The 21,581-nt window shown below is 36.6% G+C and overlaps 2 protein-coding genes across 8 annotated transcripts in view; one reads left to right on the top strand and one right to left on the bottom strand.

Moving 5' to 3' along the window:
* The window catches only part of TDRP (testis development related protein), a 167,099-nt gene that overhangs the window by 65,636 nt on the left and 79,882 nt on the right, over positions 1-21,581 (top strand). For 2 of the 3 annotated variants that reach the window (XR_011972494.1, XM_072634347.1), the window contains one exon: positions 180-2,481. The exons of the other annotated variant lie outside the window; for it this stretch is intronic. Coding sequence is in view for 1 of the 2 variants with exons in the window: in XM_072634347.1 (XP_072490448.1) it covers positions 180-229 (50 nt within the window). In the remaining variant the exon portion in view is untranslated. Of the gene's footprint in view, positions 1-179; positions 2,482-21,581 lie in introns of those variants that run through there. 3 annotated transcript variants of the gene reach the window in all.
* The window catches only part of FBXO25 (F-box protein 25), a 158,727-nt gene continuing 150,530 nt past the window's right edge, over positions 13,385-21,581 (bottom strand). For all 5 annotated transcript variants that reach the window (XM_072634342.1, XM_072634340.1, XM_072634343.1 and 2 more), the window contains one exon: positions 13,385-14,397. In XM_072634342.1, coding sequence (XP_072490443.1) covers positions 14,308-14,397 — 90 coding nt within the window. In that variant the 3' untranslated portion in view covers positions 13,385-14,307. The remainder of the gene's footprint in view (positions 14,398-21,581) is intronic.

The following is a 21,581-nucleotide window of genomic DNA, read 5'->3' as shown; positions in this document are numbered from 1 at the left end:
ACCCCCCCCCAATGTGACATTGTGAAAAGGGTATTAGACTCAGAGATAGGAAGAACTGGCTTCACTCTCTGTATCTTATACTTGATCTCTCTGAACCTCAATTTTCCTTATATGTAAAATAAGGCAATTGGATTAGATGGCCTCTAAAGTTCCTTCTCACTCTCAATTTAACATCCTAGGAAAGAGACATGGGCAGAATGAGACAGAAATGAAGGAAAGAAAGACATAGAATGGGCAGACGTGGATAGAGGGGAAATTCCCTACCAATGAAATTACAGATCCATTGGAGTTTATACATGTTACTCAACATGATGTTCCTTCGCATTTGAGATGGTAAGAAATGTAATACAGTGTACCTGGTTAGGTGGGAGGGATCAGTAAGACTGTTGAAGACATGATTGCTCTTGAAGACCTTCCCTAAGTTTGTACTTAATGTCTCTTTCCCTTTATGGCATTTTCCTTCTCACACAAAGTATTCTCAGTGTGTTCTTAAACGTGACTTTTTGCTTTTTAAAAAAATTAATATACATTTATTTTTTCTTCCACAATTCCCCCAAATTCTACAATTTTGTTTTTGAAAAAACAAAACCAAAACCTTTATGACAAAAGTGTGCAAGTTTACCATGTCCAAAAATGATGTTTTATTCTGTATCTCGAGTCAGTTGGTCTCCCTTTTGCATGGCTCATCATCCTGTCATATGGAATCATGGTAGATCATAAGTTCATCAGAGTTTTTCAGTCTTTCAGAGTTGTTTGTCTTTACCATATTATTGTTATTGTGTGAATTGTTTATTTTTATTCGGTTCATTTGGCATCAGTTCATACAAGTCTTCCCAGGTTTCTCTGAAAACTCTCCCATTCGTAGCATAATAGTATTCCATTCCATTCGTACATTGTCATTCTTTCAGCCATTCCCCATTTGTGGGCACTCCCTTAGTTTCCAGTTCTTTGCCACTACAAAAAGAAGTCACTATAGATTTCCTCTTTCTCTGATTCTTTGGGAACCAAAAGTCACAGCAGTATGATGTAGGGGAAAGCTTCCTACACTTGGAATCAGAAAGGATATGGGTTCAAATCCTATCTCTGACATGTATTAGGCAAGTCAGCCTCACTTTTCTTTAAGGTTCTCATTTATTTTACATTTCTGTAAAATGAAAATAAGAATATTTGCACTAACTAGCCCTCATCAGGTGATAAGGAAAACATTTTTAAAATCTTAAAAGTGCTATATAATTGTGGTTATTACTGACATTTGTTCTGAATTGGATCTTCCAAAAACAAAGCAAATTCAGTAATGTAACAGAATCCCAGTACAACCTCATGCACACTAGCAAAATTGTCACTTAAAGATGAACTTTGTACCTATCCACTGGAAAGGTTTATCAGTCATAAAAGAAAGAAAATAGGAAGATAATGTGCAGTAAATATTATTTGGCATTCTTTTCCTTCTGGTCTTGATTTTAGAACATTTGTTTATGTAAAACTTGTTTTCTCACTTATTTCCTGTTATCTCAACAGTGGTGGTCCTTTCCACTTCCTCATCCTTTCTATTTCCATCTAGCTCCATTCCACTAGGGTTAAGGTCAGTTGACTTCTGGAACTGGTGAACCTTTTTAATCTTAGACAATGACTTGGCACAATTGTGATAGAAGGAAAAAAAAGCAAAACAAACCAAGTTTCCTTTGAGGAAGCAAACTATTTTTTGACCATATATTCAGTTTTCCTGTAGTAGGAAATCCCAATAGAAACAGTTCTACCCAAGAATTCAGCTGAACTTTGTCAAAGAGTCTCCAGTGGGGAAGGAGGGAAAGAGAATTCATAAAAGCAACATTTTAAATCTAATAAAATGGCATTAAAATTATTTATTGAGACTTCTCACACAGAAGGAATTAGTGATTGGAATGATGTTTATGCATTTTAGTCACATTGAACCTGTCTGGGACCTGTCAAATAAACCAAAATATGGTTGGTGAAAATCAGACAATGCATTGTGCCCGTGACACAGGCGTGTAGCATATGGCTTTGGAGGAGTGGACCCCATTCTTGTAACCTTAACTTTTTAGGTACTGTAGACCAAACTGGCCTTTGTCTTAAAGCAGACAAAAATTGTCACCTTCCAGGACCACTTCATTTCAGCATCTTTCCTTCACTCTTCTCAGTTCTGCTGTGATGGGCTACTTACAAAACCAAACCCTTGTCTCACTACTTAGAATATTAGAGGGGTATTGTGAGCTGCAGATGAGATCATGCATGAAAGCACTTTGCAGAACTTAAGGTGTTATATAAATATCAGCTATTTTCAGAAGTCATTTCAAATCTCTGTTCTGACACTTTCTGGCTATGTGATTATTGACAAGATATAATCTTAGCCTTTTTAAAAAAATCTGTAAAATGGGCATAATAGTGGTTAAACTACCTACCTCATGTGACTGTTGTGAGGACAATACTTTGTATAATGAATATGAAACATTGAACACTAAATGAGTGTCGATGTGCACATTATTTACAACATACATAAATATAAACTGCTCTTATTGTTTTCTTCCTTAAGTTTGCCAAAAATTAACCCGCAGTTCACGTACAGCAAATGACAAGGATATGAGCTAACTTTTGGTTAGCAGATGTGACAGTAGGTTGTCAGACCTACTACAGTAAGTTGGGGACTCACTACCTGATTGCCTGGTGTAGCAATTTGGGCAGAATGCAGAGACCAATGCTAGATGTAAGTTTTGGGTACCATTTCATTCAGGAAACAATGGCTAAACAACTATTCTGTGCAGAGAATTAAATATTTGGGATATACACTTTAAAAATGACAGTCTCTACCCTCAACGAGCTTACATTCTTCTGTGAAGGAATAATATGTGCCTAGGTAAATGTGAAATAAGATTGGGTCCCTAAAGCCAAAGAAACCTGCCAGACCAAAGTGTGGTAGGAAAATTTGAAGAGGAAGAGACTGTTTTTGGCTAGAGGAATTAGGGAAGGTTTAATAGGAAGTGACAACTGATTTGAGTTTTGAAGAAAGAGAAAGATTCTGAAAGGCAGAGATGAGGCATTCCATGGATGAGCTTTGTTATGGAAATGAGGTAAAGAAAAGCAGGACAAGATCAGAGACTATTCAGTAGTCTAATTTGACTGCAAAATATAGTGTATTGCGAGAAATAATATGAAGTAAGGCTGGAAAGTTTGGTTAAAGCCACAGTGTGGAAAGTCTTAAATGCTGTTTCACTTAATGAGTTTTTATTTGGAAGCCACTGAAAGTTTTTGATCAAGAATACGATCACATTTATGCATTAGGAAGTTGACAGTTGTATGGATCATTGATCAGTGACCAATCTCATCACCTGGGACTTAAAATAGAGTAGTAATGGTGTTTCCAGATGAGGATGAATGAGGGACGTATTATGGAGGAAGCGTCAGCAGGATATGTCAAATGTTTAGATATGAGAAGGGGAGAAAAAGGAAGAAAGATGAATCCAAGAGTTCTGAACATGGTTTACTGGCAGTAAATGTAATCCAGTAATGACTGGATTCCAGTCACTAACTCCCAGAGGAATTAGGATGAGGAGCAGTATAAGGGAGATTATCAGTTAAGTTTCAGACAGGTTAGATTTGAGGTCTTGATAGTATATCTATCTTACGGGCTGTACTCATCAGGCAATTAGAGATGCAGGACTGAATTTCTGGAGAGAAATCAGGTCTGGATATATAGATTATTATAGGAGTTATCTACATGGATCACTAAGGAAGAGTGTAGGATGAAGAGAAGAGGATTTAGGATAATCTTTGGAGAATAGCCATTTGCAGGTAATGGGAGAAGAGCGGACAATGGAAGGAACAATGAGTTAGGTATGAATAAACTAGAAGAAGCAATAATTATGATATAGCATGCTTCAGTTGACACTAGACAGAATGGCTGACCTTGACCAGATGAAACTAAGTTGATTTAGTTAGCTCCTGTGAGTTAAATCCTGGATTTTGTGCCACATGTGAGTTTCATTGCTCTCTTTTGTTTTGTTTTTAATCCTGCAGTTTTTGAGAATATATTTTTCAAGGAAATATGCAAAAGTTATGGCCCTTAAAGAGAAAATTTAAGTGACTATTAGAGATATTGCAGTGACTGTTAATGGGAGAAGTCAAGCGTTTTCAAATAGCAATAGTTTGCAATGAAACAAGCATTTGCCACAAAGCTAAAAGGAAAGTGCACTCAAAATGAAAAAAAAAAACTAAGAGATTACGAAATGTAAAATGGCTTAGTTAATTCTCAGAACAAGTAGCTAGGCTGTACAATGGATAGAGTGCCAGACCCAGAGTCCGGAAAACCTCAGTTCAAATCCAGCCTGAGATATTTACCAGCTGCGTGACCTCGAGCAAGTTATTTAACCTCTGTTTGCCTCTGTTTCCTCATCTGTAAAATGGGGATAATAATAGCACCTATCTTTCAGAGTTATTGTGAGGATCAAATGAGGTAAGATTTGTTATGTGCTTTGCACAGCACCTGGCATATAGTAAGCACTATGTAAATGCTAGTTATTTATTATCATTATTATTATCTAAATTGTTTTGGAACTATAGGAATTCCCAAATAGAGATCAGCTACTATAATATGTCCTTGTATCATGCCATGTGTTAAGAATGTTACGAAATTTATTTGAGAGATGGAGATTTTAAATATGTTTTAGTGGCCTGAGAAGTCACCTAATTGTAACTACATGAAAACTTAGAGGCAGGGACTCTGTTCAAGGTGGTAGAATGAGTAGAAGAATAGCCTAGTTCTCCCATAATGACTTCAGGGAGGATCAAAAGAGCAGCAGATTGAATAATGATCAAGAAATCCAAGGCGATTGTACTAAATGCATTTTGTCAGTCCAAATCCAGACAGAGATAGTTGGAAGCCTGTGAGTACTAGGGGAAGAGTTGAAACAGAAAAGCCTTAGAGCATAGCTCATAGAAGCCTCCAGCTCAGGAACTGGGGAAGTTAGAACATGAAGCTGGGAGGCAGTGAGATGGGAGCTCACGCCAGGATCTCCCCAAGGGTACCTATAACCTGGAGCTATCAATGTCTGACTTAGAACAAGGGCTTATCTCCCCAAGGGTACCTATAACCTGGAGCTATCAATGTCTGACTTAGAACAAGGGCTTATTTTAGGAGGTAATGATCAGGACATACCCTGGATCAGACTGCTCTGGCACAGATTACACTAGCACCATATGCTGGCTGTGGCTCATTACCCAGACCCCTGAAGATAAAAACAAGGTTCCACCATTACTTCCAGTAATTCTTAAGAGTGTGGTCTTAATGCAACACATATGAGTAAGCAGAAGAAAATACCATCCGGAAATATTGTTTAGCTAGAGATGCTCAGGACACAAATCCAGAAGAGGAAAAAACTACATCATTTACAAACAAATCTTCAAAGAAAATTGCAGATTCACCATAAGTTCTACTGAAATTCCTGGTGGAAATAAAGCAAAAGTTAAAAATTGATCATATAAATGAATAAAGCACTCTATAGGAAAGAATAGAAAGAGAAATGAGATCTCAGGAGGAAAGAATTGGAAGAAAAATAAACAACTTAGGAGATACAAAACCTCATTTATATATTAGATTCTTGGAACTTCATTCAGGCCAGATAGAGATCGGTGACTCTAAGAGACGAGAAATACTAGGATAAAATTGTAAGGTGGGAAAAAAACCCCAGTAGTCAGCTAGTATTTATTTAGACCTCCACTCTTTAGCCAAACCTGTGGAAACAAGGGTACAAGAGGAGCATCAGCTTGAGGTGAAGGATGCAGCTACTATTTGTTGTAATATTTGTCTATTTCTTAACTAGTTAACATGTATAAAGCTATGCTACCATTTTTGTTAGATTGCTATTTTTTTTAATGTGTCACTGACAAAATTTTTGAGCCTTGTGTCTGTAACCCCATTTTCCCCATAAGCCCTGTGACTTTTATTGTGCAATTTTGCATAGTGAGATAGATGCTTTTGGGGGAATGAATATAAATATATCACATTATAGCAGACCTGACTGTATTGTAGATAGATTACGTATAGCAAATTTTTTGCTGCAAACAGAATAGGGTCAAAATTTATGTTCCTCATATCAGAAGGCCAATGTATCATAATAAAGAATTTTTAAAGAAAATTCTGTTTCAATCCCTTAGATTTTAGCACTTTGAAAGCAAAAGTGCTTCTAACAGTCTTGGTAATTATACCAATCATGTACATGTGTTACCCTAATAACTGACATTAATATAGCACTACAGAATTTGCAAAGTGCTTTACATACATTATTATTACATTTGAGCCTCACAAAGAGCCCTGCCAGGTATTATCCGTTTTACAGCTAAGAGGCTCAGAGAAGTTAGAGACTGCCCATAGTTACATAATTGTTAGTGCGATATCTAAACGTAGGTCTTCAAGTCATTTCCAGTCATCCTGAGGAATATCTGGTCACTGGATCCAGATGGCTCTGGAGGAGAAGTGAGGCTGGGGACCTGCACAGCCCTCCCTCACTCAAAGTAAAGTCAAGTGCAAGTTATGTCATCATTTCTCTGATGGCATGGTCTTCTTTGGCAACCAAGGATGAACACATACATTTAGCACCTGTTATGTGTCAGGCATCATGCTAAGTGCTGAAGGCTGCAAAGAAAAGAAAAATAAAGCAAAACAAAGCAGGTCTCTGCTCTCAAGAAGCTCACTGTCTAATGGAAGAGATTCTTCCAGCTTTAAATTTAATGATGTTATGAGAATGAGTGACATCCAGCCAGACAATTCCAGCTTAGGAACGGCTTCCTGGAAGAGGTGGAATTTGAGTTAGACCTTGAAGAATATATTGACAGGAGGTAGAAATTCTTGAAATGGAAAAAGACTTGGGGCTTGAACTGAGTGCTCTTCATTGATTAAGTTCAAGAAATGATGTGTTCAGTTCATTATTTTGCTTATTTGCCACAATATTGTCAGGATTTGGTGTGAAGAAATGTTATGATAGCTTCATAGACTGTTGCATCTAAAAATTGTGTAAGAGAACATTAAACTATCGATGAGGGAAGGTGAGGTGATTTGTCCAAAGGCTAGTCAGTGGAAGAGCTAAGACTTTGAACCCAGGTCTTCTGACTTCATCAGATAGTCTTTCCACTGTATGAAGGTTCCCTCCCCTCCTTAGAATATGAGTGAATGAATGAATGAATGTAAAAATATCTGTTAAACACTGTGTGTAAATCACTGTTCTAAGTAACATATAGGAAAAAAAGTCAGTCCCTGTTTTCAAGAAATTTACATTCTAATACGGGGAGAAAACACATTTAGAAGATTTCAACTGCAAGTCAGATAGAAAGGCCCAATGGACCTTAGGGTGCAGTAGCCAAGAAGGTAAATACCTCTTCTGTAGCATAATTTCCAATGGGAAAACTATTTGTTTCTGATGTTGAACCAGTTGCAATGAGCTGAATTTTGGTGTCAAGAACTTTATTTTCTGGGTGTTCAGTAGGTGTGGCTTTATTCTTTATTCTTAAATGAGAAATAGTAAGCTTCCAGCACAAACCCACTGTAGCGTTTAACTTAAAAAAACCCCCAAATTTGAAACTTTCTAAGGGCATCTATTGCTACTGAAATGACTTTGAGTCACTCAGTAGCACAGTGGTAGAAGTTGCTGTTCTGTATCCCTGAGGCTGACTCAAGAGCAGAGTACTGGACAGCTTTACAGTTAGCACGCTTAGTAGTCTTTTTCCCTTAAAGCAGATTCCCATTCCCGAGGGAAGCAACAGATATGGTTATTTAGAAAAGGAGAAAGAATTGGTAGAAGAAGAAACGTTAAAAGAAATTAAACTAAAAGAAATGTTTGAAGTGGCAGCTAATCTGCATAATTAATTTAGTTCTTCAGTATATTTTTTATTTGCTTCTCGTTTTTTAAAGAAAGTACAGAGGAAGCCAATCTCATGACCCCTTTAAGCCTGCACCCCTAGTGTTCACCAGCTGTCCCCAAACGGAGTCCCTACTGAGTTAATTACTCTTAAAGGTGTCAACAGCACATCTTGCCACAGCAATGTGAGGAGACTTTAGCTAATTCCTCAATAATTCCTTTCTTGGGAACCTTCCCAGAAGGAAGAGAGCAACTTAAAATGCAAGTGAGAGTTTTCTTTTCTCTCTGAAACAACCAGTTTTGGGGGTTGGGTTGCAGGTCAATCACCAGTCACCAAACAAAGACAACAATAGAGATGTCACATATTTTAATTGTTTAAGGGCTCAGAGAACTTCTTAGTCTATTATCCCTAAACGTCCTGTCATCACATTAACAAGCTGTGTGGGCAAACCCTGTTAATGTTTGTGTGAACTATAATTTCCACCACTGTCTTCTCATTACTTTGTTAACTGAAGAATAGGTAACAGTAATGAGTCTAGATAGATGCAAACAAAACAAACCATCTCAAAGCATCTTTTTGATCATTACTAAAAATGTGTTGTGTCCTTTTAATTAGCTACCTGACAAAATGCATGGAGATGAATCTCATTATTTTTGAAAATATTGGTTAAAGGAAATTAATTAAGGAAATTTATAGCTGTCACTGGCTAAGGATGATAAATTGAGCTAACCCTGGCATGGCAATGGGAAGTTAGTCATAAAAGCCATGACATATCTTAAGGCTACAAACTATCTAATTAGGGTAACAATCTCTGTGGGAACACCTGCCTAAAGATGCCAATTCTTGGAGGAGGCTCAGAAAAACTACCAAATTATTCAGGTCTTCAGTTGTTATAATGTAAAAGGCTATACAGTTTTAAAGGACTGTACTTGCTAATTGGAAATGAGCATTATAGTGATTGGACTGAATATTGAAGAAAAAGGGAAAGAAGAAACATTAATTGAAATCTGATGATCTCCTAAAGATACCATATCCCTTGCAATATCCTGCATTGGAGACTATTTCCTCCTCTTCCTGTGACCTCTTATTCAAAGGTAGCTGACATGAAGAGTCAACATGCTCCTTCTCCCTGCTCTGCTTCTAGACCCCTGACCTATCATCATCTCTTGGCAGCTTCTTTTCTTTGAAAGTTTTGCATTCAGATTGTAACACACTCTCTTCACTGGCGTGACTGAAATAATTTAAATACTTCCAGAATACACTTCCTAGAACATCAAAGCACACCTGGACCACAGTCATTCCATCTTTTGCTATCTTCTTTTTCATTTTCAATATGAAGGGTGATGAACCTTCAACAAAATATTTGCCAACACCCTAAAATTCCTCTTTACCCTCCAACATTTTACCTTCTTATGTCCTTCCTGATCTCTGCTACCTCCATTCTTGATAAAGGACTGGTGAACTAAAGTCACATGTTAAGTTCCAATTGAATCCTTTACAGCCTGCAGATTGAGCCTCTTCTTGCTGGATAATCCATTTATTTTTCTCTTACGGACTCCTTAAAACATAGCTTCAATTGTTTCTTTCAAATTCTTTTCACTTTTCTCAGGTCCCCAAGTTTACCCCACCTGCTTACTCTCAGAAGATTACCTTTATTTTTGTCTTGCTTTACAAAGATAACTGTCCAACTGTCCCTCCGTTTCCCATTCATCCATCTCAGAGTCTCATCTTCCACCTTCCTTTCCTTTTACTTTTGTCCTTGAAGAGTCCCTCTTCCTGGACAAGGTACATTTCTCAGTCTGTACCCTTGACATTTCTTGCTGGATCTCATCTGCTATTCTCCTCTCCTTTACTTCTTCAGTCAGTTAGTATTTACTAGTTTCTTCTCTTTTGCCAATAGATATAGCCAAGTCTAAAATAAAACAAATCCCTAATCCCCAAATTCTGTTTCTTTAAATTCTCATCTTTTCTCTCCTCTTAACCCTTAAACTTCAACAATTTTTTTGCTTTTGGTTTCCAACTTCTTACCATCTATCCTTAAACTTTTTTCATTCAGGCTTTTGCTCCAACCATTTGACTAAAAGTTCCTCCAAAGATTATCAGTGTCCTCTTAATCAGTGGTCTTTTCCTGATTACCAAATTCGGTACTGTTGTCCAGTACCTCCTGGAAGCTCTTTACTTGACATAGACTGACAAATATTTAACTACCACCTCTTTCTGGATGAATTGAAAGTCTCTATCTAGTGACTTCTGGATCGTACTACCAACAAGCTGGAGGACTAACAACCTCTCAAACCTCTCCAAAAGAATATGTGCAAGAGATAAACTCATGGCAGTTGTCTCTGAAGGCTGTTATGCTAAGATGAGATAATAAACTGATGAATTAACAGATCACCTAAACATTGTGCCTTGCTCATAGAATCTCAGAGTTTAGAAGGGATATCAGAGACCACCTAGCACTACCCATAATGAACAAGAATCTCTGCTATAGGACATATCTAAGTGGTTATTTTGCTTTTCCTTTAAATCCACTGAGGATGCATTTTCAGTAGGTTTTAATGAACTGCATTGTGTCCTCATTTGATGATATGTAGCATTGAGTATTATAAATCATACTATTCAAATTATTAAAGCCTCCAAAGCTATCAGCTTTTCTAGAAACTTTGAAATTGGCACCTTCTAAATTGCACATCTAAATTATAAAGTTGCATAAATCAAGGGCTTTTCACTGAACCCTCCATCTTACAGCCTTTGCACTTATGTGCAGGTCATCCATCGTATCTGGAACATACAGTTCCCCTGATTACCTCCTGGTAAAAATCCTCTCCCTTTAAGAACTAGCTTTGGTGTGACCTCTTTCGTGAAGCCTTCTCTGATCTCCCTTGGATTAAAATGTTCTCTTCATTAAATTTTTCTAGATCCCTTTTGGATCATTTGTCCCCATCATGTGTCATCCACTGTACACTACACTATTTGTGCAGTACACATTGGGTGCTTAGTAAATGTTTGTTAAATGAGAAGATTTGTATGGACTGATAGAGAGGGATGTAAGAACCGGAACACCATGCATGATGACTACAAAAATGTAAAGGGAAACGACACCAAAAGGAAGATGAACTCTTGAGAAGCTGATTAATTGTAATAACTAAAGATCAGTGATCTCCGAAAACAGACAATGAAACGTTCTTTCTTCCAAGACCTCAGTTCTTAGTCTCTAAAATGAAGGGATGGGACTAATATAGTAAGTAGGGCATTAGATTTGGAATCAGGAAGACCTGGGTTCGAATCCCACCTCAGACACTCTAGTAGTTATGAAACTAGGTAAGTCGCTTAATCTGAGGTCCCTCCCCTCTCTAAATCAATGATTCTAGCATCTTGGAAGAGGGCGTGTTGGGTGATTACCGGGGGAAGAACACATTTTTGTTCTTTCGTAGTATCTGATTCTCTGTGACCCTATTCAAGGTTGTCTTGGCAAAGATACTGAAGTGTTTTGCCATTTCCTTCTCCAGCTCATTTTACCGATGAAGGGCTGAGGCAAACAGGGTTAAGTGATTTGCATAGGGTCATACAGCTAGCAAGTGTTTGAGGCTGGATTTGAACTCACAAAGATGAGTCTTCCTGACTCCAGGCCCAGGACTCTACCCACTGCCCCACCTAGCTACCTCAGAACACTACATATATTATAACTAATAGTGTTTTTATTTAACTCCTTTGTTTGTTTTGACAGTGGAGGTGTCAGTCCCAAAAGTGGGGGATATCCCATGATATAAAAACAAAAAAAGAGAAAAATATAAGAGAAATGCTTTATAAAAACAAATATTACCTAGCTTAAAAAAAAAAGTCAAATTAAAATGCACTGAATTGGTTTGTGTATCACATTACCTCAGTAAGCTGTAAACTCCATGAGAACAGTGACTGGATTATTTTTTATCTCTGTAGCCCCAGCACTGCAAACTAGCAGCTTATTAAGTGTCTGTTGGATGAAACTAAAAACAAAGACAAAACTAGGGATTTCACCCCTTTGAAAAACAGTTGACACATGAAACATTTAAGATTTGCTTCAGATTTATGAAGCAATGAATATTATTCATTTACAGTCAAATGACGGATTCTTATAGTATTAGAGCTGGAAATGACCTTTAAGATCATTTAGTCCATTTAGTCATTTAGTCTTGTTTTGTAAATAAAGAAGTGACCTGCCCCAGGTTTTAGAGTGAGCAAGCTGCAGAAGTCAGGGACCCTAACCCCGGGATTCTGAATCTCCAGGTTTATGCTCTCTATCATGAACTAGTCCTGCCACATTAGGAAAATATTCATGTACGTTCTTTAAACAGCAGATTCTAGTTAATTTAACTGTATTGTCAGGAAATAACCAACATGGAGGAGGAAAAACCTCTCTGCTTTATTTAGGTTTTCTCTTTTAAAAAGTTATAGTTTTGAAACCCAGTTGCTAAAACAGTCATCTCCCTAGAGGCCACGTTAGGATTTTGGCCATGAGCAATCAGGAGGTGCCAAGAATTTTATGTCATATAAGCCCCTAAAAGCTGTTGAGAATTTTAAAAAAAATCACAGAATCTGTTGAAAACTAAGCTATTGGAAGCTGGCCTCTGAAAGTCCAGCAGTTTTGAGGTCAAACAAAAACTTCTATTTTAGGAGATAACATATTTACAAATTCTTTGACCTGATCTGTGGTATTTCAAACTGCCATATCTGATGCTTTGCTATGTTGGTTAATTCTGTTAGTCCTTCTTTTTATCTGACTTACTCTTAGATTTTTAGTTTGTTGTTGTTTAGTTTAGTTGGTCATTCTAGAAACAAGGGAATTCCTGAATTCAAATCTGGCTTCAGATAATTACTAGCTGTGTGACTCTGGGTAAGTTACTTAACCCTGTTGGCCTTAGTTTCTTCATCTGTAAAATGAGCCAGAGAAGGAAATGGCAGACTACTTGAGTATCTTTGTCAAGAAAACCCAAAATGGGGTCATGAAGAGTCGGATATGGCTGAAACAACTTAACAACAACAACATAAGCACAAAGTGCCTAATAAATTCTTTTTCTTTCATTAATGTGGCACCAGAGGCAATTCCCAATATTAATAATGGTATTCACATAGAATTTTAATGTTTGCAAAGCACTTTATGAAAATCTCATTTTATTCGAACAACCCTGGGAGACAGGCGCTATTGTTATCCTTTTTATGATGAGGAAGCTGAGGCAGAGGTTGTGATTTGCCCAGGTTCACATAGCTTTTAAGTGTTTGAGGCTGGATTTGAATTCAAGTCTTTCTGATTTCTGATACAGTGTGTCACCTAGGAGAAATAGGTTTTAGATGCCTTCTGAAGTAGTGAGTTCCCTCCATTCCTGGAGACATTAATGCATGAGCTAGATCATTAAGTGTTGGAGAAATTACAAAGAAGTGTTCATGTATAAGGCTGTGAGTCAGAAAGTTGGATCTCTAAGATCAGAGAACATGATTTTATTTTTTTTCATCAAAGTTTAAAAGAATGACAAAAAAGAAATCAACAGATAATCATGATTTATTACATTTGTCTACAAAATTAATTTCAAAACAAGCAGTATTTTAGAATATGTTTTGGGCTGTACGTAACTCAATTTCTGGACAAATGTTTAACTCCTGAATTTCTTTAGCATTGGATTTATTTCTATATTTCTTCTTAGGATACAAAAAACTTGGTGCTTTTGTAAATAAGTGCTTTAGCAAGTAAGATGTACTAAAGTCTTTCCAGTAGCTTAGGCCATTCATTGCCCTGAAGACAATTCAGTCAAAGGTTGTAATTCTCCCTAGCCTAGACATCATTTTTCACAAATGTTATCCCTTTTCAACAAATGCTGATCAAAAGAATACGGCTACTGTTTCCCTAGATTAGTCTGCACATCAATAATAACTGGTTTGGACATATCCAATGCAGTTACTAAAATACACTTTAAGAAAAATAAATATTCTGCAGAATGTATATACACAGGGGTCAGTTTAATCTTTTACCACAAAACAGAAAAACCGTAACTTACAATTTGCATGTACTTGGCCATTAGTGTTTATTAGTAAATGGCTTGACTCTCAAAGTCCAAAAGATTTTAGCTGAATTATATTTATAAATGTGCAAAATTTAATGTGTACAAAATTTTTTTTAAAAAGGACTAATACATGTTGTGTGAGTCCCTCTTTCCTTAATCACTCCATCTCATTAGTCAAATAAATATTACAATATGCAAAAGTACGTACATTTTTACCTCACATTCTCTTTAGATCATGTACTTCAAAAATGATTTAATATTCATTCCAGCAAACCCAGGCTTCATGGGATGCCCCACCCCCACCCAATCCCTTTTAACCACACTACACATTTACCATTAGATCTTGTACATAAAGCATACCACACACATCATTTTTGAAAACAGAGGCAAAGTGCAAGGGCTGCATTTAAAATTTGAAGAGATCAATGAAGTGCTGGGGTGACACTGGCATGAAGCAACTGTCAGGATTGTTAGCTGTACAGGGATGTCCTGAATCCTGGAGAGGGCGAGAGGATAGGAGGCAGAGGTTACATCAACAGACTGGCAAAAACCTAAGTAATGTCCCAAAGTGCAGAGCTCTCTCTTTGAGGCTCAATTACTTGCTGAAATGTACAAAGGCGTTTGACACTATTTTGAGGATATGTTTGTGAAAGTTTAATTATTTATTATTAGTGCTGTTCAGGCGATTAGAGCAGTGACAATTTCCAGTTGAGGGATTTCCCCTGAGAATTACTATTTAAGTTAGTCAAGAATGATAAATGTACTTCACCTTTAGAGAACGTCCCTGAGAAAAGGATCATATTCTTAAGGTTAAAATCATAGGAGTGTCAACAAAAAGATTTCATTTTTCTGCCTAAGGAACATTTACTTGTATTGAAACCCTTGAGCTCTCTGCAGTGTGATGATCTGACTTCCTCCCATTCTTCCTTCCTTCTTTCTTTTACTCTAGCACGGATCCCAATTCCTGTCTCTCTTATTCCAGATGCATTATTTTTCTTAATTAATGCTCACTCTTAGATTTTTCTTCTGTCTGTTAAGAATACAGGTTTACTTTTTTAGGGGCATGGGAAAGCATTTTACAATGTTTGCCACGGACACTACACTTCTATGTGGAAGTTGGTACAAGGAAGGTATAATGCCTTAGTTAGGCTCCTGGAAGAAAGAAGTTAACACAGCTCTGTGGTACTGCTAGAGGTGGCAGCAGTAACTGACAAAGGGTAAAATGGGCAATGTGAGCAACACAGGAAATCTGGAACTACTACTGATGGCTTCTGTTAGAAGTGGTATCTGTTTCACATAATAAGAAAAATGATACAAGAAAAAGTCTTAAAAGCTTTATAAGAATGTCTAAATGCTAGGAGAGAGACAGCAAGATATAGGGAGAAATAAAGAATACACAGTATTCATGCAATTCTTTCATATTTTCAAAATAATGATTTACTAACAGTTTCTGAGAAATAGGGTGTAATGTGTATATATGTTATTTGAATTAGAAACACATAATAGTTCTACATTGCCCTTCATGACTGAACTTTAATTAAATTGGACTTAAAAATTCTTTCAATTAAAAGCCATATTTCCATGCCCCATTGCATAAAGTAGATCTAGCGGCAAATGTTTATTGACCTTTGAGCTTTCATAACAAATGCTCAACAAACTATTCACATAAATATACAGTACAAAGTATGAAAAACTCTAAGTTAGGACAGAGACAGGCACAGATTGCAACAGAACAAGCCACAAGTGACACAAGATGGAACATTAGGCCTAGTTTTGTTTATTCCAGACAGACACAGTGTATATGGTAAAACATGAAAGTACCTTAAATAATAAAGCTAGATGGTAGTCCTTGAAGATCATGAAGAAAGAAGCAGGAAGGAATGCAGTAAAGTAAAAAAGGAAAAGTTAAGTTTAGGAAAGGGTCAGACAGAATTTATTTAGTATTGAAACACATTATTTGTAAAAAGAAAGTTCTATTTCACCACAAAAAAACCTACTTTCTCTTCTTCATCCCAAACTGCCAAACTAAAGAACTGAAATCTTGGCATTCAAAATCTTAGCAAAAATAAAGTATGCACAAGACAAGAACTATCTCAAAAATTCATTGACTTGAAGAAACCATCACGGACAATGAAAAAGGCATCCTCTTCCTTTCAGAACTCTCAAAGGAATAAATTATCAATGTAGCAGCTAGGTAAAGTAAACTCCAAAAATATCTCTAGCAAAGGACACAGGGAAATACCAAGATTTCGACTTTGTATGCCTCAAATCACAATAAATTTTGGGGAAACATTGTGTGCATTACTTAGACATGCCTTAGCAGGTAGCAGGTAATCTTTTACATGTAAGACCAGCATTTCTGTTTCTTTCATGAGCTGAACCTTACGGTGTACATACGTAACACATGTTGTATATGCTAGTTTAATAAACATTTGAAATATTTAATGAACACTACAGGCCATTTTCACATTTACCTACCATATTCTTACTGCTGATAATTTATTTTTGAGTATATAAATTATTGAGTGCTATATGCAACCCTTCTCTTTCTCTGCATGTCAGAAGTATTAGGAAGAAAACTGGCAAGTAATCTGGCCTTGAAAGATAATAAAAAAAGCAGGCTATTTTCCTAGCTTCAATGTAAAAAAAATGTTCTGACCATTACTAATTTTACTGAATTATTTTTAATAATTTTTATTCCCTAGGTAACCATGAGTCAAAAATCAAAACAAGAGAAGTCATACACCCACCTAACCATAGATACATAAAACAGGACGTAGCTGGGCTGAGTTACTTATTTTTGAAAATACCTCCTCCAGATTGAACACTCCTCTTGTGTCTCTCCCCCACCCCCCTACTATACCCCCAGTGAAACCAAAAGATCTAACGTAGTGACTACATCTGACAATGTATACGATATTCTGTCCCACTAACCCCATGCCTGGGCAGAGGTATTTTAAATATACTATACGTATTCTCTAATAAATAGGTAAATGTGAATTTAGGGCAAAAGGGGTGGGGCAGAGCTTAAAACCTCACATCTGATGGTCCTAAGTTCTTCAAACCCTGAGTGCAGAATGACTGTATTTGATGCTATTATAAAGGAATTGTTCTTGCCTAAAATGGTTGCAGAAAAGATCAACTTTATAAAATTAAATCCCTAATTTATACAGTAAAGCAGCTCAACTTGGCCAACAGTGAACTTTAGCTGGTTCAAGTTAACAGCATGACTATGGCAAATAAAATGCATTTTCTTTTTGTTTATCATTAAAGAAAGGTGGCAGATAGTCACTATCTTCTAGTCTAAAGTCAACTAAAAAAATGTAAAGTCAGCACTTCCATAGTTATGTGTGTGCTCAGTCCTCCTCTTGTACTGAGCCCCTTCTCACTGGAAGTCCAGTGCAGGAGGGCTGCAGTCCATGAGCATGTTATTGCTGACCAAACAGATGTGTCTTACTTTATGCTTGTTTCTATAAGGATGCAGCAAGGTGGTACAATGGAAAGTACTGGATTTGTCGTCAAATGATTTAGGCAACTAAATGACTTTGGTTTCAGTTTCCTTGTCAGAAAACTGAGGGAATTGGACTAGTTGGCCTCTGAGGTCCCTTTTAGTTCCTAATCTATTATTTAATTGGGTAAAAGTCAAATTTTAAAAAAACGTGACATGGGAAATTTCTATTTGAAGCAATTTTTTAAAAAACCGAACTGTTCTGCAAAATGAGTCTCCATAGCCCAGATTACCTTTTGAAATCTGGGGTTTTTCAATATCCTATTTGCTTAAAGAAAAATGTATCTGTTACAGTGTATCCAAAGTACTTGAATTGCACTGTGTTCTTACAGTCTGTATCTTTTCTAGGCTAGATCATTTTAATTCCTCATCATTTCTCTCCATTAATCATCTTGGAACTTCTCCAATTACTTTAAGTTTTTACTTAAGACTCCAATACTGCTTAAAAAGGCAGTAAATGAAACAAAAAGCCAAATAAGCAATGCAAAGTTGTGGGTCTTTATAGCTATGAGATAATCTGATTAGCATCCTTCCCTTATTTCTGCTCTAATGAAACTTTGATGAACTGAAGAATATTTGGTCACCAGGAATTTTTTCCCAATCTGCTGTAATACATACATATATGAAATTGTCTTTTTAACTGATAAAAAGATTTTGTTCTTTATCAAACGACTGATTTCCCCCAAACTCAGTGTAAACTGAGCTTCTGAGGAAACACATTTTTTGGCAGGAAGTGAATGAGGGGTCCAGAGCTTAACTGTGAATCCTGGGACTTGTATTCCTGGTAGGACAGCTTTCTCTTCCTGACCTTGGAGAGATAAGCTCTGAGCTGAAGGTAGACTGTTCTACTGCACTAGGAATTTTGAATAGATTTAGTACTGGCTGTGGCTGCAGTACTCTTATCAACAATGACAATTGGGTTCTCATGCTACCTTCCTCATGGGGGTACTTTCCATAAATTTTGGGAGATTACTGATTTCCTGTCATTGGAAGTTTTCATGCAGAGACTGAATGACCCATTCTCTACTAACTGCTTCATATTTTAACTCATCTACTTCATCCCTATGAAATATAAGACCACAGTACCCAGAGTTCACCTCTAGTTTTACTAAGATCTGGATGAGTATAATGTTACTTATTGACATTCCAGAATGAAATTCAGATAACCATCAGGGGTACTGATACTCAAAGGCCAAGCTGGAAGATACAGAAGGATCTCAGTCCAGCTCTGCAGGCTCTCTGCCTTGACCCATCTCAGATAGCTGGAAGCAACCTCTAGGAGGCAACCACTAGGGGTGTGGAACAAGCGAGAGCTGGGCAAAAGCTCACTTGAACAGCATTGTTGGAGATGGGATGTAGAGAAGAAGTATCATCTGGCAGGTTCCCATTTTAACTAATTATTTTTGCTAACAAAGTGCTGAACACAATTCTTTCTCTCTGCTAAAAGAGTAGAAGAGCTGTCAGATCTAAATTTAAAAACCTTGGGTCAAAGACCTGATTATCATCAGACACAGGTGCCACAGACTTGGAGTCAGAAAGTCCTAAGTTCAAATCCCATCTCAGACACTTCCTAGCTGTGTGACCCTGGCTGGGCAAGTTAGAGATCATTCAAAGGTTCAATCTTGCAGCTTCAGTTTTCTCACATAAATCAAGGATAATTCAGTACCTATTGCTTGGGAATGGTATGAGGATTAAATGAGATATGTATACTTTTTTCTTCAACCTTAAAGTTCTATAAAAATGCTCGATACTATTATTATTACTATCTCACTCTACTTACAGCTTTGGTAGGTAGATCAGAGTTATAGTAGGAATAAAAATCCATTTTGAAAGGGTTACTGCACTTTGTCACTACCATTTATCATATGCAGTCTGCACAACTAACAAATCTGTATGTTCATGATATGAAAGGCAGCATGGTACAGGGGAAAGAACACTGACTTTGAAGTCAGAGAATGTGACTTTAAATCCTCAGAAGTTTACTATATGTGTGATCTTGGGCAAGTCACTTAACTTTCTTGGATCTTGGTTCCTTCTTCTATAAAATGAAGAGATTGGTCTAAATTGCCAAAGAGGTCCCTTCCAGCTCAAAATCTATGGTCCTATGAGCCTATATGGGGAAAGCTGGATTTGAGGACCTTTCACTGAGATTCCTGAATTATAACCTATAGTTGGTAAATCTTTCAATTTAAGAACTGTACATGTAGGCATACTGAATGGATTAACCTTTGAATCAAACACTTTGGGTTTGCTATTTTATTCTTAGGAGATTTGCTGATATAGGAAAATAAAGAAAGACCCTATCCTTAGCATAATTAAAGGCATCCAGATGGGAGGTAGCTTGGGGACAAGCAGAGAAGATGAATGATAGGGGCTTTACCCTCAAAAATCTAAATTTACCAATTGGGACAAAATATCTGCCACAATCTATAAATGGCCAGATAATAATGGTGCCAACCCCTCACTAATTCTGAGAACTCTGATAATGCTTTCAGTTAATCTGAACCCAAGGCCTCTCAATCTCATGTTTAGTTTTCTGGAAAGAGAAAGGTGTTTATTGGGAAGTCAAAGAAAATGACTAAGTTGTATAAAGCAAACTGGAAGAAAATCTTTGGAAACTAGAGAAAGATCTATCAATTATACAAAGAACAAATTTCTGCCTTATACATGTAAATTAATAACTAAACATTTCTTTTATAAGCAAGTATCACTTGGAAAGATATGGTATACTGCTTAGAAAAACAAATGGGGGACAGCGAAAAGGGAATAAGCATTTTATATAGTGCCTACTATGTATCACGGACTGTGCTAATCCTTTTACAAATACTATCTCATTTGATTAGACAGATGCAGAATAATGACTACTGATTCTAAGCAGAGAGCTTCTAGGTGGCGTAGTGGATAGAGTGCTTTAGTCAGGAAGAGTCATCTTCCTGAGTTCAAATCTGGCCACTTACTAGTTGTGTGGTCCTACGCAAGTCATTTAACCCTGTTTGCTTACATTTCCTCCTATGTAACATGAGTCAGAGAAGAAAATGGCAAGTATCCAGTATCTCTGCCAACAAAACTCCAATGGGGTCATGAACAGTCAGACATGACTGAAATGACTGGACAGCAACAAAAGTCGTCCTTAGGACCTGTTCCTTTGAAAAAGGTATTGCTTCAGTATCTATGCAAGATAATGAAAAACATCTTAGTATTAATAATCTATATTTACTTCATTTTAGGCTTGCTTTCACATTTATATAAATTCTTTGACAATGTTGTGTCCTAGAAGGGCTGACTTCATGGAATCTGATTTATATGGGATCTTATTTTGGAAGAGAAGGGTTCACCCCAACAATGCAAATCAGCCCATCCACGCTGGCCCAACTTTTGTGACTCTTGTTCATTCCTCCCATAACCGATTTATAGAAAGTCTGTCCATCATGCTAGTGTCCTAATTTCTCCTAATACTGAGGTACTAGTAGGGCGTTATGGCATCTACTTGTCACCCTGCCCTTGACACATAACTAGCCATCTTGTTTTCCCATCATTCAAATTCTTGGTAACATTTTTTACTTCGATTTTACTTTGATGTCTGCATGTTGCAGGCAGATCACAATAAGCATCTGCCTCTCCAATGCCCCTGTGTGTTATATTCATTTTTGAAAAGTTCTTCAGAGACTTGTATTTCATGTCTCACTGTCATATAGCAACACTGCTAGAATGTTGGTATTAAAAAGATGGGCCTTTGTTTCCATGGGAACCTTGGAATTGTTTTAAAATAAAAAGCCTTTCAATATCCCAAGGCAATCCAGTACTTTCTTTTCCTCCTATTCAACTCTACGCTCAACTCATTGGCCATCTGTCCAATGGTCTGTTAGTGCCCAAGATTATATATATATATATATATATATATATATATATATATATATATATATATATATATATATATATATATATATATATATATATATACATATATACATATATATATATATATACATATATATATATATACATATATATATACATATATACATATATATATACATATATACACATATATATACATATATACGTATATATACATATATACATATATACATATATACACATATATATACATATATATTTATATATTCAGCTGTTGGTCAAGTTCTATAGGAAATAATATACTCTAATTTATC

The sequence above is a fragment of the Notamacropus eugenii genome, chromosome 1 (genome assembly GCF_028372415.1).
Source record: "Notamacropus eugenii isolate mMacEug1 chromosome 1, mMacEug1.pri_v2, whole genome shotgun sequence".
Classification (NCBI taxonomy): Eukaryota; Metazoa; Chordata; class Mammalia; order Diprotodontia; family Macropodidae; genus Notamacropus; species Notamacropus eugenii.
Note: the sequence above shows the minus strand (reverse complement) of the source record. Positions and strands in the feature narration are given on the sequence as shown.